Below are 23,632 nucleotides of genomic sequence, written 5' to 3'. Positions count from 1 at the left end.
TGCAATGTAAAATGCAGTATGTAAGCTATTACAATTATACTGTGTTTGACTTTGTTTGAATCAATACTTGTTCCATGTGAGTGTTTCTTCAGGGAAAGAAAGTAATCAAGGCAGAATTTGATTTATGTATGGATCCACTATTGTATGTTTAAGTATGGTTTATATTTGTTTCACTAAAATGTGTTCTATCAATTTTTCAGTCTCCCTATTTATAACTCTTAATACAGGTAGTCCTCAACCTGTATTAAGCCCAACATTTCTATTGCTAAGCAAAACATTTGTTGAGTGAATTTTGCCCCATTTTATGACCTTTCTTGCCACAGTTGTTACGTGAATTACTGCAGTTTTTGAGTTAGTACAGTTGGTAATTGACTCTGGCTTCCCCACTGACTTTATCAGAAGATCACAAAAGGTGGATCACAGGACAAGACAGCTGTCATAAATACATGCCAGTTGCCAATCATCCAAATTTTGATTATGTGACCCTGGGGATGTTGCAATGCTTGTACGTGTTGTAACTTCTTTCAGTGCTGTTGTTTCTTCAAAAGGTCACTAAATAAACTTGTAAGTTGAGGACTACCTGTAGTACAAAGAAATTTGTATACTACTACAAACAAATTATATACACTTTCATGCAGGAACAGTTGATTAAAAAGTTTCATTTGAAGAAATTCTTAAGTAGGATATATTACAAATTCCAACATTCACTTAAGATTTGTAAAGGACGAAAAGGGAAGCAGCAAATAATACAAAAGAGAACTTAATGCAGTCCCTTCAGACATCTATATAGTGATGTATTTTTTAGCCTTGGCAACTTTGAAGTGTGTACTTCAATTCCCAGAATTTCCCAGCCAGCAAGGTGTTGAAGTCTTACCAAATAAGTCATATTTTTGTATGTTGATTTTTCCGCTGATCATTTGTAATGTAGACCAGCAGCATTAAATGTATATTTTAAACAGTATAAACTGTTTTAGTGAAATGTAGATTTATTTTAAAATACATCAGATATTTAAGAAAATAAATTCGCAACATATCCAATCACATTGAATATGTAAACATATAAAAACTGTAAATCTAATGTACCCAAAAGTAGCAATTTCATTAAGGAATATACTTCAAATTCCAGAATATGAATTTTAATTTTTCCTAATCCTAATTCTTAATCCTAAAAATGGGCAGTTGGAAGTTAAAATTGTGAACACGAGAGCTGCCAATTTCGGAGCGGAGCGCTCCCAAGCCTTTTCGTCGCCTCCCTCCCGTTCATGCCACCCATCTCAGGTTCTACTTCTTGCTTGAGTTGCTTGCTTTAGTTCGGCGGGGCCCAGTCGCGGCCGCTGCCTTGCTCGCCGCCCGCTGCTACTCGTCTGCCCTCCATAAGCGTATCTTTGGAGACGTCTAACGAGCTCCAGAGCCCTCCTCGTTCTAGTCAGCGGCGCCCCACTCGACTCTTTGACTATAAGAGAAAATTCTCGGAAGGTGCCCGGCTCGTTTTCCCAAGGCGTTCCCTCGCTTCTCCACCCCGCTCCCTTCGCGCTTTTCCGGCTGCCCTATTTCTCCATCGCGCTGCGAAGTCTCCGTGAAGAAACCTTCCATCTCTGAGACAGAAATGGTTCCGGGTCAGCGAAAGCGGTAGCCGACCTGCCGCGCTCGGGGGCTGCGGGAGCTTCAGAGAAGCCGGCAAAAGGGGCAGTCCGGTGAACTCCACTGGCTTTCGCCGCTTGAGGCCGGGAAAGGGGTGCGCGCTTGCGCAGAGAGGGAGCTCTGGTGTTTTGGTGGCGGCGGCAATAATAGCAGGAAGCCGCTCACCATCATCGCGTGAGGGGCCGCGAGCCTTGGTCGCAGACGGGCCGCCTGCGCTCCCCTTTCTTGGATCCTCGGGAAGCGGTCCCGGGGCAGCTATGTCTCTGAACCAATATGAGAGGCATTACAACTCCATTAACTCTGACTTTGGAAGCGACTCGTCCAGTAGGAGCAGCCCCCGTCCTGCTCCGGGCTTGGGGGGCGAGCAGGAGGAATTGCATTATGCTCCTATACGGGTTTTGGGTCGGGGGGCGTTCGGCGAGGCCACCCTGTATCGCCGGACTGAGGTACGTCGCTGCCCTGGTAGTCTTTCTTCTTCCTTGCATATGTGTCGAGGCCCCGAATCCTGTTGGTTCTTTATTGCCTTTCATATTGAATCCTGACTTTATCAATTCACGGGATTCCTGCTGTTTTAATTGCTTCATGTCTGTTATCAAGAACTTCGATTGACATGAAGGAAGCTGGACCAAATGCTGTGCCAAATTTCCCACTAATTCCCCCCTCACTTGTTTTTTTATTTTTATTTATTTGCCTCTTTGCTTGACTGTTAAAATTCCTCATTTCTTTGAGGTGGGCCATTATCTTACATTTTGGAAGTTTAAATTGGGGTGGGAGGAGGGGCTGAAATTTTTACAGTAAACTGTATTATGAAAATATATGCAGGAAGATCATTTCTTTTGCAGCTCCGGTTTTCTCAGTTTTCAAAAATGATACAAAATTCTCAGAAAGTTTAAGTACTACAAAATGTCTGAAGAATTTCACCAAAGCGGTGGAATGACTATTATAATAACAAGTGCAATCCATTATTAGCAAATTCAGTATAAAGTGATGCATGCTGAGACAGATCTGTACTAACACACACACAAATAGGATTTCAGCTGGTGGCAACTGTATAGAAAAGGGATTTCACCAGAAAATCAATTCTTGATTGGTACAAAAAGCACACGTTCCAAGCTGACATTACAAAAAAGAAAAAAATATAAATTTTACAGCTAATCAAACTTACAGCTTGACCACATTTGGTATTGTAAAGCTGAAGGGCAACAGAATAATTAGGAGACTGAAGCAACTTCTTTTTGAGATACAAATGCTTGATATTCTTTAACTTAGAAAATCGGAAAATATAAAAATGATAGAGGTAGATAAAACAGTGCAAAGTTGGAGTATAGAGAAACTTTTCCATTTCAAAATTAATAATTCACTGATTCTATAGTTAATTCATTAAGTGCTGGTATATCCGGAACAGATAAAAGGAAGCACGTTTTAAGGTTAATTATATTAACCTGTGGGCATAGCACATAGATAAAAGACATAGTTTATAGCCAAACCGTTTAGTGTTTGATTATGTGCCATCAAGTCATCATCAAATTTTAGAGATCACATAGATTTTCTCCATGTCAATCTGTCTCTAACCTGGTCCTTCAGGACTTTACCCATTGCCAGCAGTTCTGGATCCATTGCTACTATAATTGAGTCAATCTATCTTCTCTTTCCTTCCACCTGTCCTAGGATTAGGGCCTTCTCCAGGGAGCTTGGTCTTCACATCATATGTCTGAAATAGGATTACTTGAGCCTGATCATTTATTCTTTTAAATGAGAATTTAGGTTGATTTCAATAAATGATCCATTTTGTTTTCTTGGCTATCCATGGTATTCTTAGGAGGCTACTCCAAAGTTCAAAAATGTCAGTGCTCTTCCTGTCCTGCTTCTATGAAGTCCAACTTCCACTTCCATGGAATGTCACAGGGAATACTTAATTTGAAGGGGTGATCACTAATTGAGACAATTCATATAAGACAAAACTATCAGTAGATAGTGATGGCTCTATGTTGAAGGCAATAGTTCTCTTAATGCAATTGCTGGGAATGACTTGGAGATTATACTGCAATGCGTATTGGTTCTCCTTTGGCATTTAGTTTGCCATTGTGGAAGGAGCATGCGAGGTTATACTGTACTTTGGTCTGATCTATCTAGTATAACTCTGTTGGCTACTCCACAATTACCTTCAACTGCAAACATTTCTGTCTTTCTTTTATTGGTTTGGTAGATTTTCATCCAGCTTTTCCTGTTTTGTTTGGAGTATTTTGTAGTTTTACAGATACTCTGTTGTTGCTACAGTCCCTAATTCTTCTTCCATATTCCATAGTTGTTGTCTTTTAGCCATTCTCAATTTTTTAAACAATTTATTGTGAAGCTAAACTTAAGGCCTAAAGTAAGAACTGTAAGTAAATAAGGACTCAGTACCCTCCTTTTCTAAACCTCTTTCTTTCTACGTATTAGGCATTTATTAATATTAGAGGTCTAATTTGGGCATATCTAAAAATCATGTCTGAACATGGTGTCTTTTTGTGTCACATAGCAAAAATAGCAGCTTCTAAAACAAAGCCCTGACTAGCCTGGGCCCAGATTCAATTTTTCCGTTTCCAATACTGTATTTAAATAAAATAGTTTAGATATTTATTATATATCTTATACAAACAGTCCAACTGAGCCCAAAATTTCTGTTGCTAAGCAAGGAGTTGTTAAGTAAATGGTTACGTTAATCTGGCTTTTCCAATGACTGCTTGTCAGAAGATTGGAAAGATGATCACACGACCCCAGGACAGCGCAACTGTCATAAACATGAAGCAATTGCCAAGCATCTCAATTTTGATAATATGACTATAGGAATGATACAGTGGTCATGTGGGAAAAATGATTGTCAGACACTTTTTAAAATAGTGTTGTAATTGAACAGTCATGAACAAATTGTTCTAAGTCGAGGACTATACTGTTTAATGCCTATGTATATTTACCCATTTTTGTATGGTTGTATTATTATTATCCTTCTTACCTTCTTCACTACCCCCTCTTATTGGTAGTACTATGATTTTTATTACTCTGTTGCTTTGCATGTACACTGAAAGCTTCTGCATTGGAGACAAATTCCTTGGGTGTCTAATCACATTGGCCAAACCTATTCTATTCTATTCTATTCTATTCTATTCTATTCTATTCTATTCTATTCTATTCTATTCTATTCTATTCTATTCATAAGTTAATTAGTTTAAAACCCTGTCATATAGGATCAAATAGTAAAATAAAAAATTCAGCAGTACAAAGGTTTTAGTGAACAAATATTTCTTCAGATGACAGAAAATGAATAAGGATGGAATTATACAGTTGCAGAATTTATTTTAAAAATCTTCTTTCTTTGCATAGAAACCTTGTCCCCTCACTATTTATTAAAAATATATATATGGCCACCCAACTTGAATAATGTGACTCTGGATGGCAATATATTTACTTATATTTATTATTTTCTCGTACTGTTTGTCCCAAAACTTCATATACAACTTTTTTTTAGTTGATCATACAGCATATGCTGTTTGGGGATGCATAAAAAAAGCATAGATTCCTTCAGGGAATATGTATCCTCATATAAAAAGTACATCACATAACACTTCATAACTATGCAGGTGATGTAGCAAAGATATCAACTGTTATTGTTATTGTTATTATTGTTGTTATTGTTATAAAATCTGATAAATTTGGGCTACATGGGTTTGCCTACCAATATATTCTCTTTGGTTTTCTGAGAAAAATGGTGTATATGGTATAATCAGTTAATTAAATATGCATGAAGGTGGAAATATTTTTACAGTTTGTGATTTCAACTCAAACAGTTCCAGGCAGGTCTTTGATTTCTATCTTTATTTTGTAAGGGTGGATAATGTTGGAATACCACATCTAAAAATAAAATAATTTTTCAATAGTTCATTTAAGACAAGTTGAAAATCCTTAACATAGCTTCAGCGGCTACCAGAATTAATAAATTAACTGAATAAGATAACCTAGAATCTTATCACAACAATTTGATATTGATACCAAATAGGGATACTCTTTACCAGATAAGTTTTTCTTACTGTTTAAAGTTGAGGTTAGAGTAAATAGGTAGCTCCTACTCCCTCACCATCTTGTTATGCAATATAGATTATATGCCTGAAAAGCTGACAACATTCAATTATTACTGAAAAGGGAGAAAAGATTAGTTCTTGGAATCAGAAATAAGGAATGGCCATTTGAATCCCATATTTAATTTTTGGATAATTAAAGAAATAAATGGATGATTAAAGAAATAAATGTTTAAGATGCTTGTAAATTATCTGAAATATACATTTAACTAAGCAGGCTTTTTAAATTGCAGGACGATTCACTTGTAGTATGGAAGGAAGTGGATCTTACCAGATTGTCAGAAAAAGAGCGGCGTGATGCTTTGAATGAGATTGTTATTCTTGCTCTACTGCAACATGATAATATCATTGCTTATTACAATCATTTCATGGATAACACCACTTTGCTGATTGAACTGGAATATTGTAATGGTGAGAAAAATGTCTTGTAAACAGCAAACTTATCTTCCATCTTGAGTTCTGCAAGGAGAGATGGAACAGAGAGAATCTGTGCTTTGTTTATAAATGTTAGCTACAGGTAGATTGACAAATGCAAACAAAATTTACCTTCTAGGACTGCATTTATATTTCAGAAATATATACTCTGTAGTTGGTGAATAAGAGACACTTAGGATCAGAACTACCTGAAAGAAAGATGTGGTACTAAATATACAGCCAGTTTGAGGAGATTTGCAGAATAAATAGCGAAAAGAAAATTAAAAATACAATGACAAATAATCTTTTTATTTTAAGCCATACATGATTCTCCCTTCTCCTGTATTAAATATTTTGGATTACATTTTTCCTTCCTTGTAAAACTCTGTAATCTTACTTTCTCATTAATGTTACAAATTACTAACATCAGAGGAATCATTATTTATTTAAACTTAAATTTCATTATTTTCCCAAGTTTATTGAACCTTTATCTGTAACATCTTTTGAGGTTTGGATTAAAAATGGCAGCAGTAGCAAAGAATAGAGCAGAAATGAAAATCCTTTTTTCCACAGAAAAAAATAGGAAATCATTAACATCCCCTGAGGGATTTTTAATACACAGACAGAGAATGTGTGAAATTTATAACTCAGTATTTTTCTGTCTTGCAGGTGGAAATCTCTATGATAAGATCCTACGACAAAAAGACACATTGTTTGAAGAAGAGGTAATAAAAACATTGGGAGACAAAGAGCAATCTGCTTCTCTTTTATTCAAGCTTGATAATCAGAGTTGGAATGGGCCTTATAGGTCATCTAGTCCAACCCCCCGCCCAAGCGGGAAACCCTAAATGATTTCTGACAAATGGCAGTCCAATCTCTTCTTGAAAGTCTCAAGTGATGGCGTTCCCACAACTTCCGAGGAGAAGCTGTTCCATTGGTTGATTGTTCTCACTGTCAGAAAGTTTCTCCTTATTTCCAGGTTAAATCTCTCCTTGTTCAGTTTCCATCCATTATTCCTTGTTTGGCCTTCAAGAGCTTTAGAAAATAGCTTGATCCCTTCCTCTCTGACAGCCCCTCAAATATTGGAAGACTGCTATCATGTCTTCCCTGGTCCTTCTCTTCATTAGACTTCACTTGATTGGCCTTTAGTTTGGTTTTAAAATAGTCTTCCTCAATCAGATTACCTCTAGGCATGCTGAACTATAGATCCCATAATTTCTAGCCTGTATAGGAATTATGGAAACTGTAGTCCAATACTTTCAGAAGGGTTCCTCCAACTGTATAGAGGTAGGCAGCAAATAGTCTCTACAGTAAAAAAAAAGTTAATATAAACCAAACACCACCAGATTACCACAATTTATGAGTTTTGTAAATACTGATATCTTCTGTTCACTTGTGTAGAAATGTGAATTCATAGGACTTTTGGGGGAAAGTCTTTTTCATATTGAGGTCTTGTGAGATATTTGATAATCTCAGATTTAAAAAATAATAAGTTAGGGACTTTTCAAACGCCATCAAGAGGCTTGTGAGTATATATATCATGCAAGCATTGCTCTGTCACCCTCCAGCAACTGCTGTAGAGTAAGGAAGTTATGTAGCGAAATGGAAAACTCCAATCTGATTATATGGAGGGTACCTTTCCTTAGTGCCTTGCACTAAGTCCTGTAGGAAAGTATACATAACGAGAAAATTTGTATTATGTACATTTTAAATATTTGTGTGGTGCTATAGATTTTACTACAGATTTCCTATAGCCTACAGCTTTCATAAAGAATTTGTTTATTACTGTCACAACTCTTAGAATACTTTTCCTCCACATTTCATATTTAAAAGAATGGAGCAATTTTTTCTGTACTCCTAAAACAAATTGCTAAGCAGAAAGATTCATGCATTTGTTTTTATATATACAATTGTTAGGCTATTGTTATATCAGTTTACTGTGTGATGTCATATATGTTCGCTGTGTCCAGTGAGGCATATTTTCTGTTCCAAAATACGTTTTGAATTTCAACTTTAGCACTTTCAAGTCATCTTATTTTTAAAAAGCCATTTTTTTAAAATAAGATGTTATTAGTCTTTATAATAATTTCTTTCTATGTGATTTTTTTTTTTTTTTTTGCAGATGGTAGTGTGGTACCTCTTTCAGATTGCATCAGCAGTGAGCTGTATCCACAGAGAAGGAATTCTTCACAGGTACTTTAACTCAGGTCCAAAAGAAGACAAAAATTCTGACTGTTGACTTGACAGTCCTTTCTCCTAAAGGAAAGACAGATAAATATTGATATATAGTTAAATGAGAATTCCTCAAATTGCATACAACCAGATATATAATATATGAAAGGCCACATTTTGTAGCATCACGCATCTGACAAGCATTTTCATAATATTAACTGAATTACAACTTCATAATTGTAATTCCATATGATATAAAAAGTAATGGATACAATGGAGAGATCAAGTAGGCTTAGATTCCTGTTCTGTAGTGAAGTTCATTGAGTGAGTTTGAGCAAAACACCTTTGCCTAAATATCATCACAAGGCTGCTGTGAGGTTAAAATGGATTGGGAAGAAACCATGTCCATTATTACCTTGAGCTCCTTGTAGAAAAAGTGTCCTATAAATGAAATACATAAGTATTATAACTATGAAGTATCCTAGAAGCCAAATATTTAGATTGGCATATTATTTCTTGTAACTATTACTTGACATTTTGTAATTTTGCTTCTTATTAACTTTTTAACCAGTGGATCATAATAACTTTATTCAGCAATTATAAGTTGTTGCATTCTGAAGCCATATTAATTTGACTTTATTTTCATTCTAACTGTCTTTATGAAAGAATACATTTTCTGAATTTCTTTGGTGATAACACTCTCAAGTAGCAGAATCTAGAAAAAAATAGCCTTCTTGAAGTAAAAAATTATACAGTTAGAAATACAGGTCTCAGATATTCTTATGTCCAAATTAGTAGGGTTGTAGGATTCTTTTTAAAGTTAAAGTGTTTGAACAATTTTGTTCTTTTACATGTATGGTTCATAAAAGTCATAAAGTATTTTTTTTAAATCAAGGATTCTGCCATGAATTTATGTTCTAGTCCTCATATCTGAAGAAACAACACATTCTCATTAACTATTCATTGCTTTCAATAATTAAATCTTGAATAAGATTAAAGTGATTTAGAAACAAACATATCTGTACCAATTGTAGAAATCAGTTTTACCTTTTTTGCCCTTTTATTTCATTTTCTGCTTATAAAACTAGTATTAATGATTAAAAGGTGTAAGAACCATTCTTTAGGATTGTCGGCATGGTATGGAAACCGTTAGATAGTGAAATAGGTTTATCTTTATCTTAAAGGCCTTCTGCACAAGGACCTTTATTCTGAGGTTAAGCTGTACTACCTCTTTTGATCATCGGATTTCTTCACTGGCCCTGGTCTCTTTTCATACATGTTTTCATGCCTTTAACTACCTGGCATTTTGCATCACTAAGAATTATACTACATTAATAATAAAGGTGTGAATTAAGCGGATGAAAATTTTTGTAATCATAAAAATTGCTAACAAAGATCATAGTTTGTAATCTCATATATTAATCAAAACTAGACATACATACATACATATTCATATAGTATTACATAATTGATTGGTTAGTATTTAAATTTGTTTACTTAATAAAGAAATAAAATTAACCATAAAGTACTATGTGCAATTCCCTATTTTTAAATGATACTCCAGTTGGGACTTCTGGTTACAAAATTACTGTTCAGACATAGACAGAGAAGCAAGTGCTTCTGAGTGTGGTGTAATTGACACAGAGGCGGTAGTTTTCTAAGCTTGTAATTTTTTTTGGCACTATAGAAACTTGCACTATGCATTTTTAAACCATTGATATTAATTCAAATGCATATAAGGAATACCAAAAAATATGCTACAGAACAAAATTAATATATGCAATAACTTCTCTTGAAAAAGAGTTATACAATCATATCCATAATAACTAAAATTGGATGGGTTCAGCTGTCAGAAATCTAGTACTCAAAAAGGATCTCCAACAGTTAACTGAAGCTCTCATATTCTTCCTGAAAAGACAGATAGGTGTTAGAAGGAAATAGCAGGGCCTAGATAATCTCAGCTGATCTTGAAAGGAGCTTAGAGGATCAGATCTGATTAATTTTTGGATGGAAACCACTAGGAAATCCCAAGGCTATAGTTAACCTGGGAAGAACGCAATACTAATACAATAATTGTTATTATTTATATATGTTTATGTGCCGCAATGTCCCAACATCTCTGGGCAGCTAATAGCAAACAATAGCAAATGCTTTTGGATGGTTGTCCAAGAAAACCACATGACTGTTATCTAATCAGCAGTTATAACACTTAGTTTGAGTGAATACCTTTAAATTCAAATACTTTTTAAAGTTAATCATAATTTTCTATGTACATGCCAAATTAATCTTCTAGATATGTGCTTTGTAAACAACATTATTTTTTAACCATCTATAAACCCCAAGCATTTACCTTATCTATTTTTCCTGCGTTATTATGTAATTCTGTGCGTATCTGTCTAGGTCCCATTGAGTTTGACGGGGCTCCCTCTCAGAAAGAAGAATATAGGGCTGCCTCCTCATTGTACTTCAACTTGAAATTATTCTAGTATCTACTTTAAACGCAGTACTAAATTAGCCTGCTTTAAAACTAAAAAATAATATCAGCTTGCATCACATGATAAAGCTTAAGAACCTTGAAAACAATGTAAGACTGTACACACGAAGAGGGTATTAATGCCTTCAGAATACAGGTAGTCCTCGATTTATGACCACAACTGAGCCCTATATTTTTGTTGCTAAATGAAACATTTGTTGAGTGAATTTTGCCCTATTTTATGACTTTTTGTGCCACAGTTGTTAAGTGAATCTGGCTTCCCCACTGACTTTGCTTGTAAGAAGGTTAGAAAAGGGGATCACCTGATCCCAGGACACTGCAATGGTCATAGAAAGTCAGTTGCCAAGCACCCAAATTTTGATCACGTGATCATTGGGATGCTGCCACAGTCGTAAGTGTGAAAAATGGTCATAAATAACTTTTTTCATGCCCTTGTGACTTTGAATGGTCACTAAATAAACTGCTGTAAGTCAGGGACTATCTGTGTTAACAAAGTGAATATATTTTTTAAAATGTTCCATGTCTGCTGATATAAATATTTATATCTAAATGTTTCTTTCCTAGAGATATAAAGACTTTGAATATCTTCCTCACCAAAGCAAATCTTATAAAACTGGGGGACTATGGCCTAGCAAAAAAACTGAACTCCGAGTATTCTATGGCTGAAACTGTAAGTGGCTGCAGGATGAATGTGATGATGATAATGATGATGATTCAGCTGTGTGGGACTTTATAACAAAAGTATTTACATTTGCAATTCAGATATTTGAATTCTTTGAATTTACATGTTTTTCAATAGATTTTTTTTTTATTAATATATGGCTGCTCTCCTCCCTATAGGTCAGGGGTGTCAAACTCACGCCCCATGGGCCGGATGTGTCACGTGCTGCCCCTGCCCGGTTTAGCGAAGGGGGAAAAAGTCCCAATACGTCACATGACAATGCCATGACGATGCAAGTTTGACACCCCTGCTATAGGCCTCTAGGAGGACATTTCAGGCCTGTTTCTTTCTCTAGGCATTTGGGTCAGGATCAGCAGAGTCCCCATTGAATGAGTTACATCTAGGAGTTCTAGTCACTGTGTTATTATTAGTTGTTTTTGTCTCTGTTTTGTGTTTGTTGTAACTTTTGTATGCTGTTAGAATGACATTGTTGGAGTTGGGTGATCATATAAATGCTCTATAAATAAATACATATTCACAAGACTTGTTTTGAAAGAAATAACAAACTGATTATATCATAATCTAATGATAGAATGTTTATGTTGGCATTGGCAAATCTTTTTTCTCTTTGTCCTGTTTGTTTAGTATAATTGTAGAATTGTCTGATATCTTTTTGTTTTGACTATTTGCTTCAGTTTGCTTTCTTTTAAAGATTCAATCTTTATATTAAGAAAAAGTAGATGCTCTAGTTATAAATAGGAAAATACATATTTGATAAGATTCAATTATTACTTTTCTACGAATATGCTAAAGCAAAATCCGAGCATTTGGGAGGGAAGAGGATAAAACGAGAGCAAATTAGAACTTATTGCATTGTGTCTGCATGATATGGAATAACTAATCTAATATCTCTAATATTTTTGTTTTGTAGCTGGTAGGAACTCCGTACTACATGTCTCCAGAGCTCTGCCAGGGAGTAAAATATAATTTCAAGTCTGACATATGGGCAGTTGGCTGTGTTGCTTTTGAGCTCCTTACCTTGAAGAGAACTTTTGATGCAACAGTAAGTCACTCTATGAATAAACAACTATGCTCGTGATTAATACTGCATCACCTTTTTTATATCACATTGTCCTATGGTGATTGATTAAGAGAGGGTGACTCCAATTTTAGGTACCATATGACAGTGAAAGTTCTAGGTGAACTATTAAATTCTCATTTTGACATCCCTTTGCCTTTCTGGAGTTGCTTGCTGTCTTGGAATGCAGGTAAAATTGGAATTTATTCAGGGGCTGAGACGATTAAAAATACAGTTTCACAGGCCATCATCTCAGGAAGTTTCTCCTATTCCATTTATATCCAGCATGGCTGGCTGGGGAATTCTGGGATTTGAAGTCCACGCATCTTAAAAGTTGCCCAATTTGAGAAACACTGATTTAGATCATTTTGCTTTTTCTTCCTTAGAATCCCTTGAATCTCTGTGTGAAGATTGTGCAAGGAAACCGGGCAATGGAGGTTGATTCCAGCATATACTCTGTGGATCTCATCCAAATGGTGCATTCCTGCCTTCATCAGGTTGGTGAGCTACCTCCATTCTGTGATGGGTTTCTTTGGTTTGAGAGAGAGTGGAGAAAGAGCCTTTGAAACTTTTTACCAGCTGTCAGGTACTAAAAGGTCCTTATCAACCCACTTGCTTTCTCTAGAGTAGGAAATTAAAAGAACTAACAGTGTGGTTTTTGAGAACTATTTTCAGTGTTGAATATTTTCCCCCTTTTTTTTGATTGAATGGTTTACTATTGCTTCCCATTTCCCTGTCTTTTCTCAACTACATTTAAAAATCATATACTATAAAACAGAAATGAAATAATGTTTATCTTTCTTTTTTGTTGCCCCACATTTATTGTTCTTTTTTAACCATAAAGAAAGCAAAACTATATAATCTCTTCCAGAAGTAAAAAAACAAAAACAAAATTTAGCTTCCCACCCCAAAGACATATAAAAACATACTGGCTTTTAGCAACTTCTCCCATAGTGAAATTTTTATTTCATCTTTTAGACCCACTATCTTTCAGTATGAAAATTATGAAGTAGCCCAGAATCAAATTTGACCTTGAAGAATTTTTATTTCAAATAGAAAAATGTATTTTTTTTTTAAAAAAAAACCAGTAGCTATTATAAAAGAAATGAATCAAATGAGACTTAAGTTTACTTCACACACAGAAGTTCAATTTCAGTTTAAAGATGGCCTCTTTTTATTTTCAGCTTTTGAACAGGAGTCTTTCTCTGAAGTCATCAAATATTATGAGCTGAGTCGAGTCTGAGAGGCTGGATTTTCTCTACAGATTAGTTGTACATTGCACATTGAGATACCATAGTCGTCTTTTTTCCTATAGAGATCTACTTTGGTTTTCTGAGTCAAGGTGAAAGGGAAATTTCTATGGTAAAACAGCAAAAGGAAAATTGCTACAATAAATTAGCAAAACCATTCTATTTATCTTTTCTAGCAGATAAGTCAAATCTTGACATTATTCCTCCCCACATGCTGACAAACCCAGCCCACAGCCTGGTATTGGTGTTAACTTTGAAGTCAGTATGAGGCCTCGCTGTTCTTGGCAAAGTGGATTGGCAAATATTTTGGAGAAATGGGTTGGAAGGATTGGTGGAAATGTAGAAGTTATATCTCTTTTTCTGTCAGCAGAAAAACAAGTGTGATAGCACACACTAGTTATAAATTCAGTGAAGATAATTTCGGTTTAAATGCTAAAATAAAATGCTTCATTTAAACACTAAAAAGTTGCCATGCCTTGTTTGGAAATATGTAAGAGGAGAAGAAGACCAGCAAAAGAGATTTAGCGGTCTCTTTGTTACTGCACTCAGGGTTCCACTTTTATTGTTGCTTAGCTTCATCGTTAAGTGTCTTTCTTGGATACCTTCTTGAATACATAAGCACTATTAAACTATCTGAGCTCATTTTATGGTCCTTTTGATTTGCTATGTTTGGGGAAACGGAAAGAGACCACAAAGATGTAACTTATTCATTGCCCTAGATTTAAAGATTTGAAAAATGATCCCTCTCCTTAGGGAGTGATCTGTCACTCACCTCTTTTAGGATCCAGAGAAGAGGCCTACTGCTGATGAGCTACTTGAAAGTCCATTTATAAAGAAGCGCAGAAGGTAAATATTAAACAAATAGGTTTTTTGTGTGTGTGTTAGAAGATACTATACAATCTTGTATTGCCTGATTGTACTGGTGTCTCATGTATATATAGACTATCTCTTGAGCTAACTGCTTTTTTAAAGATTAAATGACACTTAAGTTTTTTGCAGCACTGAATTAAAAATAAGAATAAGCATAGATTATTTAACTTAGAAACTGAGCTGTACATAGGGTTATACAAATTTATTTCAGTTTTACCTGGCTTATCTCAAGCTTCTATTTTAATGTATAAAATATATTGGATTATATTTAGAGAAATAAATGCATGCTAAAAATTATTAGACAACATCCTCTGATTAGTTTTATTTATAAAAATAAAATAGTAAAAATCAGGAGGAGGAGTGCTTTCTAAACACATTTCATTAAAAGGTGTAAGCCTTTATGCAAGCTTATGCAAATCACAAAAACCTATGCCTGTGTTAATAGAATTTGCTACTAGAAAAGCATGTTACCTGATTCCTTCTGATTTTTGCCAACAGATTTACACTGCTCTCAATATTGGTCTCCAAATTAAACTGACAAATAAACTCTTACGTTTGGTCTGGATTAGTGTCTCTAGAAACATAATGTATTATGTTTCTAGAGGGAACACTTTTCCAGAAGAGGTTTTTTTTTAAAAAATGCAGGATGGCAACTTTTGTCAATTTCTTCTTTTCCCTACAAGTCTTAAGCAATAAAGCCCCCCCCCAATAAATAAATAAATAAAAATCTTTGAGAACAAATTTTTGATAACATAGGGGCTGAGGAGAATCACAAATTTACTCCCTCCATTTCCTGTTTATGAGAGCCCCCAATTTACATAGTTAACAACACTGAAGCATGTCCATTATTTTTTCAGGCTATATTAATCTATACATGTTATGGATATTGTGTATTTCAAGCATTGATTAACACAGCTTATTATGTAGAATTTTCATTATTTACTATAGACAGACATTGTCTGTAGCTTACAGTACAATTTTATGAAAAGGTTATTTGCAGTATTAAATCATACAAAGATTTCTGTTAAAAAAGCTGTATTGATGCACATTCTTACTGTTTATTCTTCCTGGTAGGGATATGGAGGAAAAAGTTGCACTTCTTAATGGCCCAAACAAACGACCAAGGTAAAGGAATATGTGTTGAATAATAAAACAGAAGAAAATGGTCTCTGCAAGTATCTTAACATGAGCACCTCTCCCAAAAGTGTTAGAATAGTGGTGTTCTTTGGAAGGATCCCTTCATTGGTCCAAAGACTATCCCTAAGCTCTCTGTGTGTGCATGTGTTTATACAGTGGAAGGGGCCAACCTAGATAATAAAGTAGTAGATATCTGAAGAGTTCTTGCAGGGCAGGTAGGCAAAGCTGATACATCAGCCTCCTTTCTTTCTGTCTCCTCCTTTTCATGGCCTCTGCACTAGCCAGCATCATATTTGTCCTTACCTCTCGTAGATGTTCCCATGCTTGAATTCCACTGCTGCATCTTCATTTCAAATGCAGCATAACTAAAAACAGTCAGCTATCTTTTCTTTCAAGCTTCCCAGGGTCTTCTTTTATTTCCTGTTAGGTATTGCCATCAAATATTGCCATCAGGAATGGTATAATCCAACCAACTGTCTACCCTATTTTCCTAGCACCTTTCTACCCCTTTTGGTGGCACTAACAATGGCTTTGCCTTTCCTCCATTGTCTGCACCCTGCAATATTTATGCCCAGGTGTGTGTGTTCCTGCCCAGGCCAGATGTACACATTGGAGGGCCAGGTCCTTTGGTTTGAGCACAGACCATAGGCATGTCTTTTGGTCCAAGCATAGATCACTTGAAACTGACTGTTCCTCACTGAACCTTTTGCATAACTTTTCTTGGTATATAATCACTATAAAAGAATGCTATCTTTAAGACATTTAATTGTAAAATATGCAAGTGTTGAACTATTATAAGTTATATTTAATTTTTACTTTTATTGTTAACCATGCCCATCATTTACTTTAGATTTCTATTTACTTTACATCAGTCCCTACTTATAAATGGTGCTGTATTACTGAACAATTTACATATACAGCTAAAAATGCCAATGATTTAATTTGTCAGTGTATTTGTATACCCTTCTCACAAGTTTATTCATGTCACTGCCTTTAAAATTTCAGAAGTTGTATATGTATATATGTCTTCAAATTGATTTCTGATTTTTATTTGTCTTGTAACATGCTGCTTTCTTCCACATTTCCATGCTGTCTGTCTAGCCTCTGAACCTAATACATGCCAATGTACATTTATATATATGGAAAACTCTTAGCACTTATATGAAGTGTTTTTGCATGGAATCTGGAAATTAAAATTTTCCCATCTATCTTCTCTTTAGAGGCTTAGAAAAGCAGCTCATGGTAAACAGTGTATCCATACAGATCTCTTGTGATTTACAGAACAAGTACTATGAATGAAGCACCTATTGCAGTGGTGACTTCACGCACTAGTGAAGTATATGTATGGGGAGGTGGAAAGTCCACTCCTCAGAAGCTGGATGTTATTAAAAATGGCTGCAGTGCACGGCAGGTCTGTGCAGGAAACACTCACTTTGCAGTGGTAACGGTGGAGAAAGAGCTCTATACTTGGGTGGTAAGTATCAAAAGAATTTGTGGAGGTTGGGGGGGATTCTCCAAAACATTATTCTTTTATATCTGCCATCAACGAAGGGATCAAGTGCTTCTAGGAATTTGCATCTTGTACTGCAAGGAAGTCATCGTGACAGTTCACATTGGCTACTCCAGAAGTGCTAATGGTCAAATCTGTAGAGGACTTTCCATTCCAACCAGCACTTGAACTCAGGCAGAAAGGACCTCATGAAAAATAGATATTGAAATAATGCTGGAAATAATATTCAGCCACTACAAATAATAGCCTTATCTTGGAGAAAAAGACATAAGAGACATATGTATGTGAAGACAATATAAAATGGAATTTAACTCATATTAAATGTTAAGTCATATTAAATCCATGTTAAGGAAGGGATTTTTTTCTTGTTAATTCCCAGTTTAATGTTTTGTTTTGATATATGCTACATTACTGTTGATATGTGATACTATTACATAAGCAGAAAATACACATCTCTGTTTTTACTCCATCTATGGGTACCTAAATGGTATCCCTCATTCAGTGAGTTTGCATACTATAAGCTGGCTTCCAAATATGAAGAGCTTTTCTCTTTCTCCACCTCCCACATCTTCCAAAAAGTATTCCAAAATCTGGATGGTTATCTGGAGCAATATTCCATAGGATACCTACCCCCCCAAAAACCGCTATAATTATTATTTAGATGCTGAAGGAAAACCAGGCCACTTCTGTGGAAACACGGAGGAATATAGAGGTCTCTCTGGTTCCTAGACAGTGTACATTATTTATTTTGGTTTCTTTTCATTAACAATATTCCTTGGCTCTTAGATCACCTTATCAAATGTATTTTTTTAATAGAACATGCAGGGAGGCACTAAACTGCATGGCCAACTGGGACATGGAGATAAAGCTTCGTATCGGCAGCCTAAGCATGTGGAAAAATTGCAGGGCAAAGCTATTCGTCAAGTATCTTGTGGTGATGACTTCACAATCTGCATTACAGGTGAGAGACATAGGTGACAGGGTACCTTCAAATATATGAAAAATATTGTGGAAGGACTGAAAAAGTGTATTAACTAAAAGAGAAAATACCTCAAATACAAGACAATATGCAATACTCAGGTATTGATAAATCTGGAAGGAAGACAAACCTGCAGCAGCTGGAATTAGGAAAACTTCCAAAAGCCTACTTATATTTGTTTTGTTTTCTTTGAAATGCCAGTACATTAGCTTTTATATTACATTTTTTGATTGAGTGTATACAATCATTAAAACGAAACAGAAGCAAAGATTAAAAATATATAGACTATAAGTGGCAGTCTTTATCTATATACTGTATTTTTCGCACTCTAAGACGCACCTGACCATAAGATGCACCTAGGTTTAGAGGAGGAAAATGGGTAATGACAAAGACAGAAGAGGTAGGGTTCAGCACTGTAAAAGGACCCCGCTGTCACGGCCCTATTTTTCGTTCCATAAGATGCACAGACATTTCCACCCACTTTTGGGTGCGGGGGAAAGTGCGTCTTATAGGGCGAAAAATATGGTAATTCAAATCTGGGCCAGACTGTAGGTGTCAACTAAAACAATACTTCTTTGGTCTTTTTAGTTGCCAGCAGAAAGGGACGGGGGGAAGTGGGGCACTCCTTAAATGCTTCAAATAATTGCTAGGCAGCAGAAGCTGTTGGTGTGCAAGAGTATTATTGGAGAGCATGATTGATGACTCTTGGCTATGGATGTGTCCCATTGGAGAATATACATCCAGGGGCTGGAGGGAAGACCAGGGTCACAGGTGAAATGAATGATATGTTTAGTGTCAGCTGCATCCAGGTAACACTGACATGGTCAGTCCTAATAAATCTCTTTTTTTTTACAGTGAGAGATGCGGCTAGAGACTTATGATTTGAATGGGTGTGTCTTGTCGGAGCCTTGATAGCCAGCCGACATTAAACACATTCATTTCACCCTTGACCCTGGTCTCCCCACCCTCCTGATGTATATTCTTCAATGGGACACATCCATAGCCAAGAGTCATCAGTCATGCACTCCAGTAATACTCTTGCATGCCAACAGCTTCTGCTGCCTAGCAATTATCTGAAGCATTTAAGGAATGCCCTTCTTTCTCCACTCCCTTTCTGCTGGCAACTAAAAAGACCAAATAAGTATTTTTTTTAGTTAACATTAGGATGCTGTAGTAAATTAAGCATAATGGACCTAGCTTGATCCAATTAGGTTGCACTGTAGTTAAATTCTCCCTGTATTAAAGAGGAAGATAACCATTGGATTTTTAAGTACATCCTCTGTTATTCATCTATCCCTTGTTTTCATGCAGATGAAGGTCAAGCCTTTGCCTTTGGTTCAGATTACTATGGCTGCATTGGCGTTGACAAGGCTTTTGGGTCTGAGGTCCTGGAGCCCCGGCAGATCAATTTTTTTTTCAGTAATCCGGTGGAACAGGTTTCTTGTGGAGATAATCATGTGGCAGTGCTGACACGAAATCATGAGGTCTACACATGGGGCTGTGGAGAATATGGTAGGTTATTCTACATGCAGTTTTTAATTTTTGCCAAAGATTAATGACTGATAGAATTATATTTCCTTGAAGCACTATCATGATAGACCAGATTAAATGAGGATTTCTACTTCTGGAAAGGTAGATGGTTGGTGGTCAGCTTTCTTTGAATCTGAACATCATTACCTGTACTCATTTTTATTGTTTCTCCACAAATATAGGCCGCTTGGGTTTGGATTCAGAAGAAGATCACTCCATCCCACAAAAGGTAAAACTGATTGAATTTGACTGTATTTCCTGGGTCTCTAGAATAATTCAGTCTTGAGATATTTTCTTTCTAATTCAGCATATTAAGAACAAATATCTATTAAGGTTTTATAAATTAATACATACAAGGGGAAAGAATTTTTGATTGGGAGCCATACAGAGTTAGTTAGAAGATGAGCAAATATTTTGTATTTGGATGAATGGAAAAAATGAAACTTTGATTCTAATTTTCCTAATTAGATACATTCATTGTTATAGGAATGGCTAATACATATTCATAAAAAGTTGAAGTTGTAATGTTAATATCTTATTCTACTGCACCAAAAGAGTCAGAAGTTAGTGTGTTTTTCCCTTTTTCTCCTTTACCCTATATTTTTCTCTTCCTTTTTTCCTTCCCCATTTTCCCCAATTTTAATTTTCTTTTGCACTTTATACAAAATTATTTTTAAAAAGGAATATGGGTGACTATATAAACATTTTAAATGAAAAGAGAACAATATTCTGAATACAACATCTTTCCATATGACTCTATCTTACCTTCTATATAAAACAGATGATAGATAGAACTACGCTGATCAAAAAAATAAAGGGAACACAAAAATAAGACATCCTAGATCTGAATGAATGAAATATTCTTATTAAATACTTTGTTCATTACATACTTGAATGTGCTCAATTGGATAGATGTGCTCAATTGGATTCAGGTCTGGGGAACGTGCAGGTCAGTCCATAGCATCAATGCCTTCATTTTGCAGGAACTGCTGACACACTTCAGCCACATGAGGTCTAGCATTGTCTTGCATTAGGAGGAACCCAGGGCCAACCGCACCAGCATATGGTCTCACAAGGGATCTGAGGATCTCATCTTGGTACCTAATGGCAGTCAGGCTACCCCTGGTGAGCACATGGAGGGCTGTGCGGCCCCCTAAAAAAATGCCACCCCACACCATTACTGACCCACTGCCAAACCGGTCATGCTGGAGGGTGTTTTAGGCAGCAGAATGTTCTCCATGGCGTCTCCAGACCCTGTCATGTCTGTCACATGTGCTCAGTGTGAACCTGCTTTCATCTGTGAAGAGCACAGGGCGCCAGTGGTGAATTTGCCAATCTTGGTGTTCTCTGGCAAATGCCAAACGTCCTGCACAGTGTTGGGCTGTAAGTACAACACCCACCTGTGGACGTCAGGCCCTCATATCACCCTCATGGAGTCTGTTTCTGACCATTTGAGCAGCCACATGCACACTTGTGGCCCGCTGGAAGTCATTTTGCAGGGCTCCGGCAGTGCTCCTCCTGTCACACCTTGCACAAAGGCAGAGGTAGTGGTCCTGATGCTGGGTTGTTGCCCTCCTATGGCCTCCTCCATGTCTCCTGATGTACTGGCCTGTCTCCTGGTAGCACCTCCATGCTTTGGACACTACGCTGACACACACAGCAAACCTTCTTGCCACAGCTCGCATTGATGTGCCATCCTGGATGAGCTGCACTACCTGAGCCACTTGTGTGGGTTGTTGACTCCGTCTCATGCTACCACTAGAGTGAAAGCATTCAAAAGTGACCAAACCATCAGTCAGAAAGCATAGGAACTGAGAAGTGGTCTGTGGTCACCACCTGCAGAACCACTTCTTTATTGGGGATGTCTTGCTAACTGCCTATGCTTTCCACCTGTTGTCTGTTCCATTTGCACAACAGCATGTGAAATTGATTGTCAATCAGTGTTGCTACCTAAGTGGACAGTTTTGATTTCACAGAAGTGTGATTGACTTGGAGTTTCATTGTGTTGTTTAAGTGTTCCCTTTATTTTTTGAGCAGTGTAGTATTGCTTTACATAACTAACCAGGTACATCTGCTGTGATTATCTCCATGATTCTAGAATAAGAGTTATCCTATCCTTGCTTTTCTTTTAAATTGCAAATAGTAATTTTTGAAGTGCCAAAGTGATATAAGGTTTTTCTTATATGTGTTCCAAGTGTTACCTGTAAAAAAGTATTTGTCCTTTTTCATTTAACTTACTGTATGCAAGTAGTCCTTGATTTCTGACCAGTTGCTTAACAACTGTTCATAGTTATAATGTCACTCCCCGCTCAAAAAAAAAAACCAACTACTTAATGGCTTGTTTTCAACACCCTGCAGGCAGATGATCAGATTTGGCCACTTGGTAGCCGGCTCACCTTTATGGTCACTTGCTGAGTCACCTGACTGTGATTTTTGACTTTTTTGCCATTTTCCAGTGTTAACTTCAATTTCCTGTAAAAATGCCCATTGGGGAACATTGACTTGCTTAATGACCACACCATTTGTTTGATGACTGTGGCATTCATTTATTGATTGCTGCAAAAAATCTGGACCAGTCATGTGATGCCTCAACCTGCAACTGCAACAACATGTCTAATTCTCGGCTCAATTATGGTTGTAAGTTGAGGATTAACTGTATAAGTTATATTTCAAATTGCTGCAATGGATGACAGTTTGGCTTTATTTTGTAAATCCTCATTGTATTCTGAATAGTGACTTCTTGTCACTAAAGCTTTTTCTCTGTCATGTAGCAGACTAGAAGGAAGGGCTTTGATACTTTCCACAACTGTTGTTTTCTCATTCCAGGTGTCAAGAAACTAACATCTTCTATATAAAAAAAACCCAGAGTCTCTGTTGGTTGGGATTCTGCAGCAACTGCATTTAGTTGTTGAGGTATCTTATGTATTTCTTTTTAGGTAGAAATTCAAAAAACTTCCAATATTGTCTCAGTCCAGTGTGGCAATGATGGAACCTTTCTCCTCACACAAGCTGGCAAGGTGTTGGCCTGTGGTCTGAATGAATTCAACAAGCTAGGCCTGAACCAATGCACTTCAGGGATCATTAATCATGATGTGAGTGGCCTTGTATGAAAATAGGGGGAAATGTTTTCATGACACATTTTATAAATATATTTTTTAAAAATCATATTTGTTAACAGATTGAAAAGAACCAAAGGAGGGCAAATGAATATGGTTTACAATTTCTAGAAATAATTTTATGTGTGTTTGGAAAAGTCTATACAAAAACCAATAAATACTGCTTTTCTTACAAAGAATCTTGTGATATTAAGACATTCTCAAGCTTTACATGCATCGTTCTTGATTAAAGTGTGAGAGCATGTACAGAATCACGGCACTGGATTTATAAAATTGATGTCTTCTCATAGGCTTACCAAGAAATCCCATATGCTATGACTTTCACTTTGGCCAAGAAACTCTCTTTCTACAAGATTCGCACCATTGCCCCAGGAAAGACACATACTGCTGCCATCGATGGTAAGATCAAGTTGTTATCTTGTGATGTAGTTTTATTTCTAGATAAGGGTAAACTAACCTGTAACTTCAGTAGGCTGCAGCAGATTAATCTCAGCAGTGTCAGTTTTGGGTTATTACTCACTCATATGTGACAGCCTGGGAATCTTAAAGCTATTAAGTGAATTGGGAAGTTATAGAATAAAACAAAATATTGGAAGAAGGTAATGCAAACCATCCCAGTAGCAATGAGAGGCAACTGCATGATGCAACCACTAGGAGTTATAGAGTGG

The 23,632-nt window shown here is 36.3% G+C and overlaps 1 protein-coding gene across 2 annotated transcripts in view; it reads left to right on the top strand.

Annotated features, from left to right (window-relative positions):
* The first annotated feature begins 1,751 nt into the window (after positions 1-1,751).
* NEK9 (NIMA related kinase 9) overlaps positions 1,752-23,632 on the top strand; it is a 30,404-nt gene continuing 8,523 nt past the window's right edge. For both annotated transcript variants that reach the window (XM_026711906.2, XM_087921960.1), the window contains exons 1-15: positions 1,752-2,087; positions 5,987-6,164; positions 6,837-6,892; positions 8,290-8,360; positions 11,398-11,503; positions 12,426-12,557; positions 12,959-13,069; positions 14,604-14,668; positions 15,767-15,817; positions 17,111-17,303; positions 18,156-18,300; positions 19,630-19,830; positions 20,031-20,077; positions 22,785-22,940; positions 23,255-23,363. In XM_026711906.2, coding sequence (XP_026567691.1) covers positions 1,899-2,087; positions 5,987-6,164; positions 6,837-6,892; positions 8,290-8,360; positions 11,398-11,503; positions 12,426-12,557; positions 12,959-13,069; positions 14,604-14,668; positions 15,767-15,817; positions 17,111-17,303; positions 18,156-18,300; positions 19,630-19,830; positions 20,031-20,077; positions 22,785-22,940; positions 23,255-23,363 — 1,810 coding nt within the window. In that variant the 5' untranslated portion in view covers positions 1,752-1,898. The remainder of the gene's footprint in view (positions 2,088-5,986; positions 6,165-6,836; positions 6,893-8,289; positions 8,361-11,397; positions 11,504-12,425; positions 12,558-12,958; positions 13,070-14,603; positions 14,669-15,766; positions 15,818-17,110; positions 17,304-18,155; positions 18,301-19,629; positions 19,831-20,030; positions 20,078-22,784; positions 22,941-23,254; positions 23,364-23,632) is intronic.

This window comes from Pseudonaja textilis, chromosome 1 (assembly GCF_049901715.1).
Source record: "Pseudonaja textilis isolate UNSWEBS1 chromosome 1, rPseTex1.2, whole genome shotgun sequence".
Lineage (NCBI taxonomy): Eukaryota > Metazoa > Chordata > Lepidosauria > Squamata > Elapidae > Pseudonaja > Pseudonaja textilis.
This window is presented reverse-complemented; position numbering and strand designations above follow the sequence as displayed.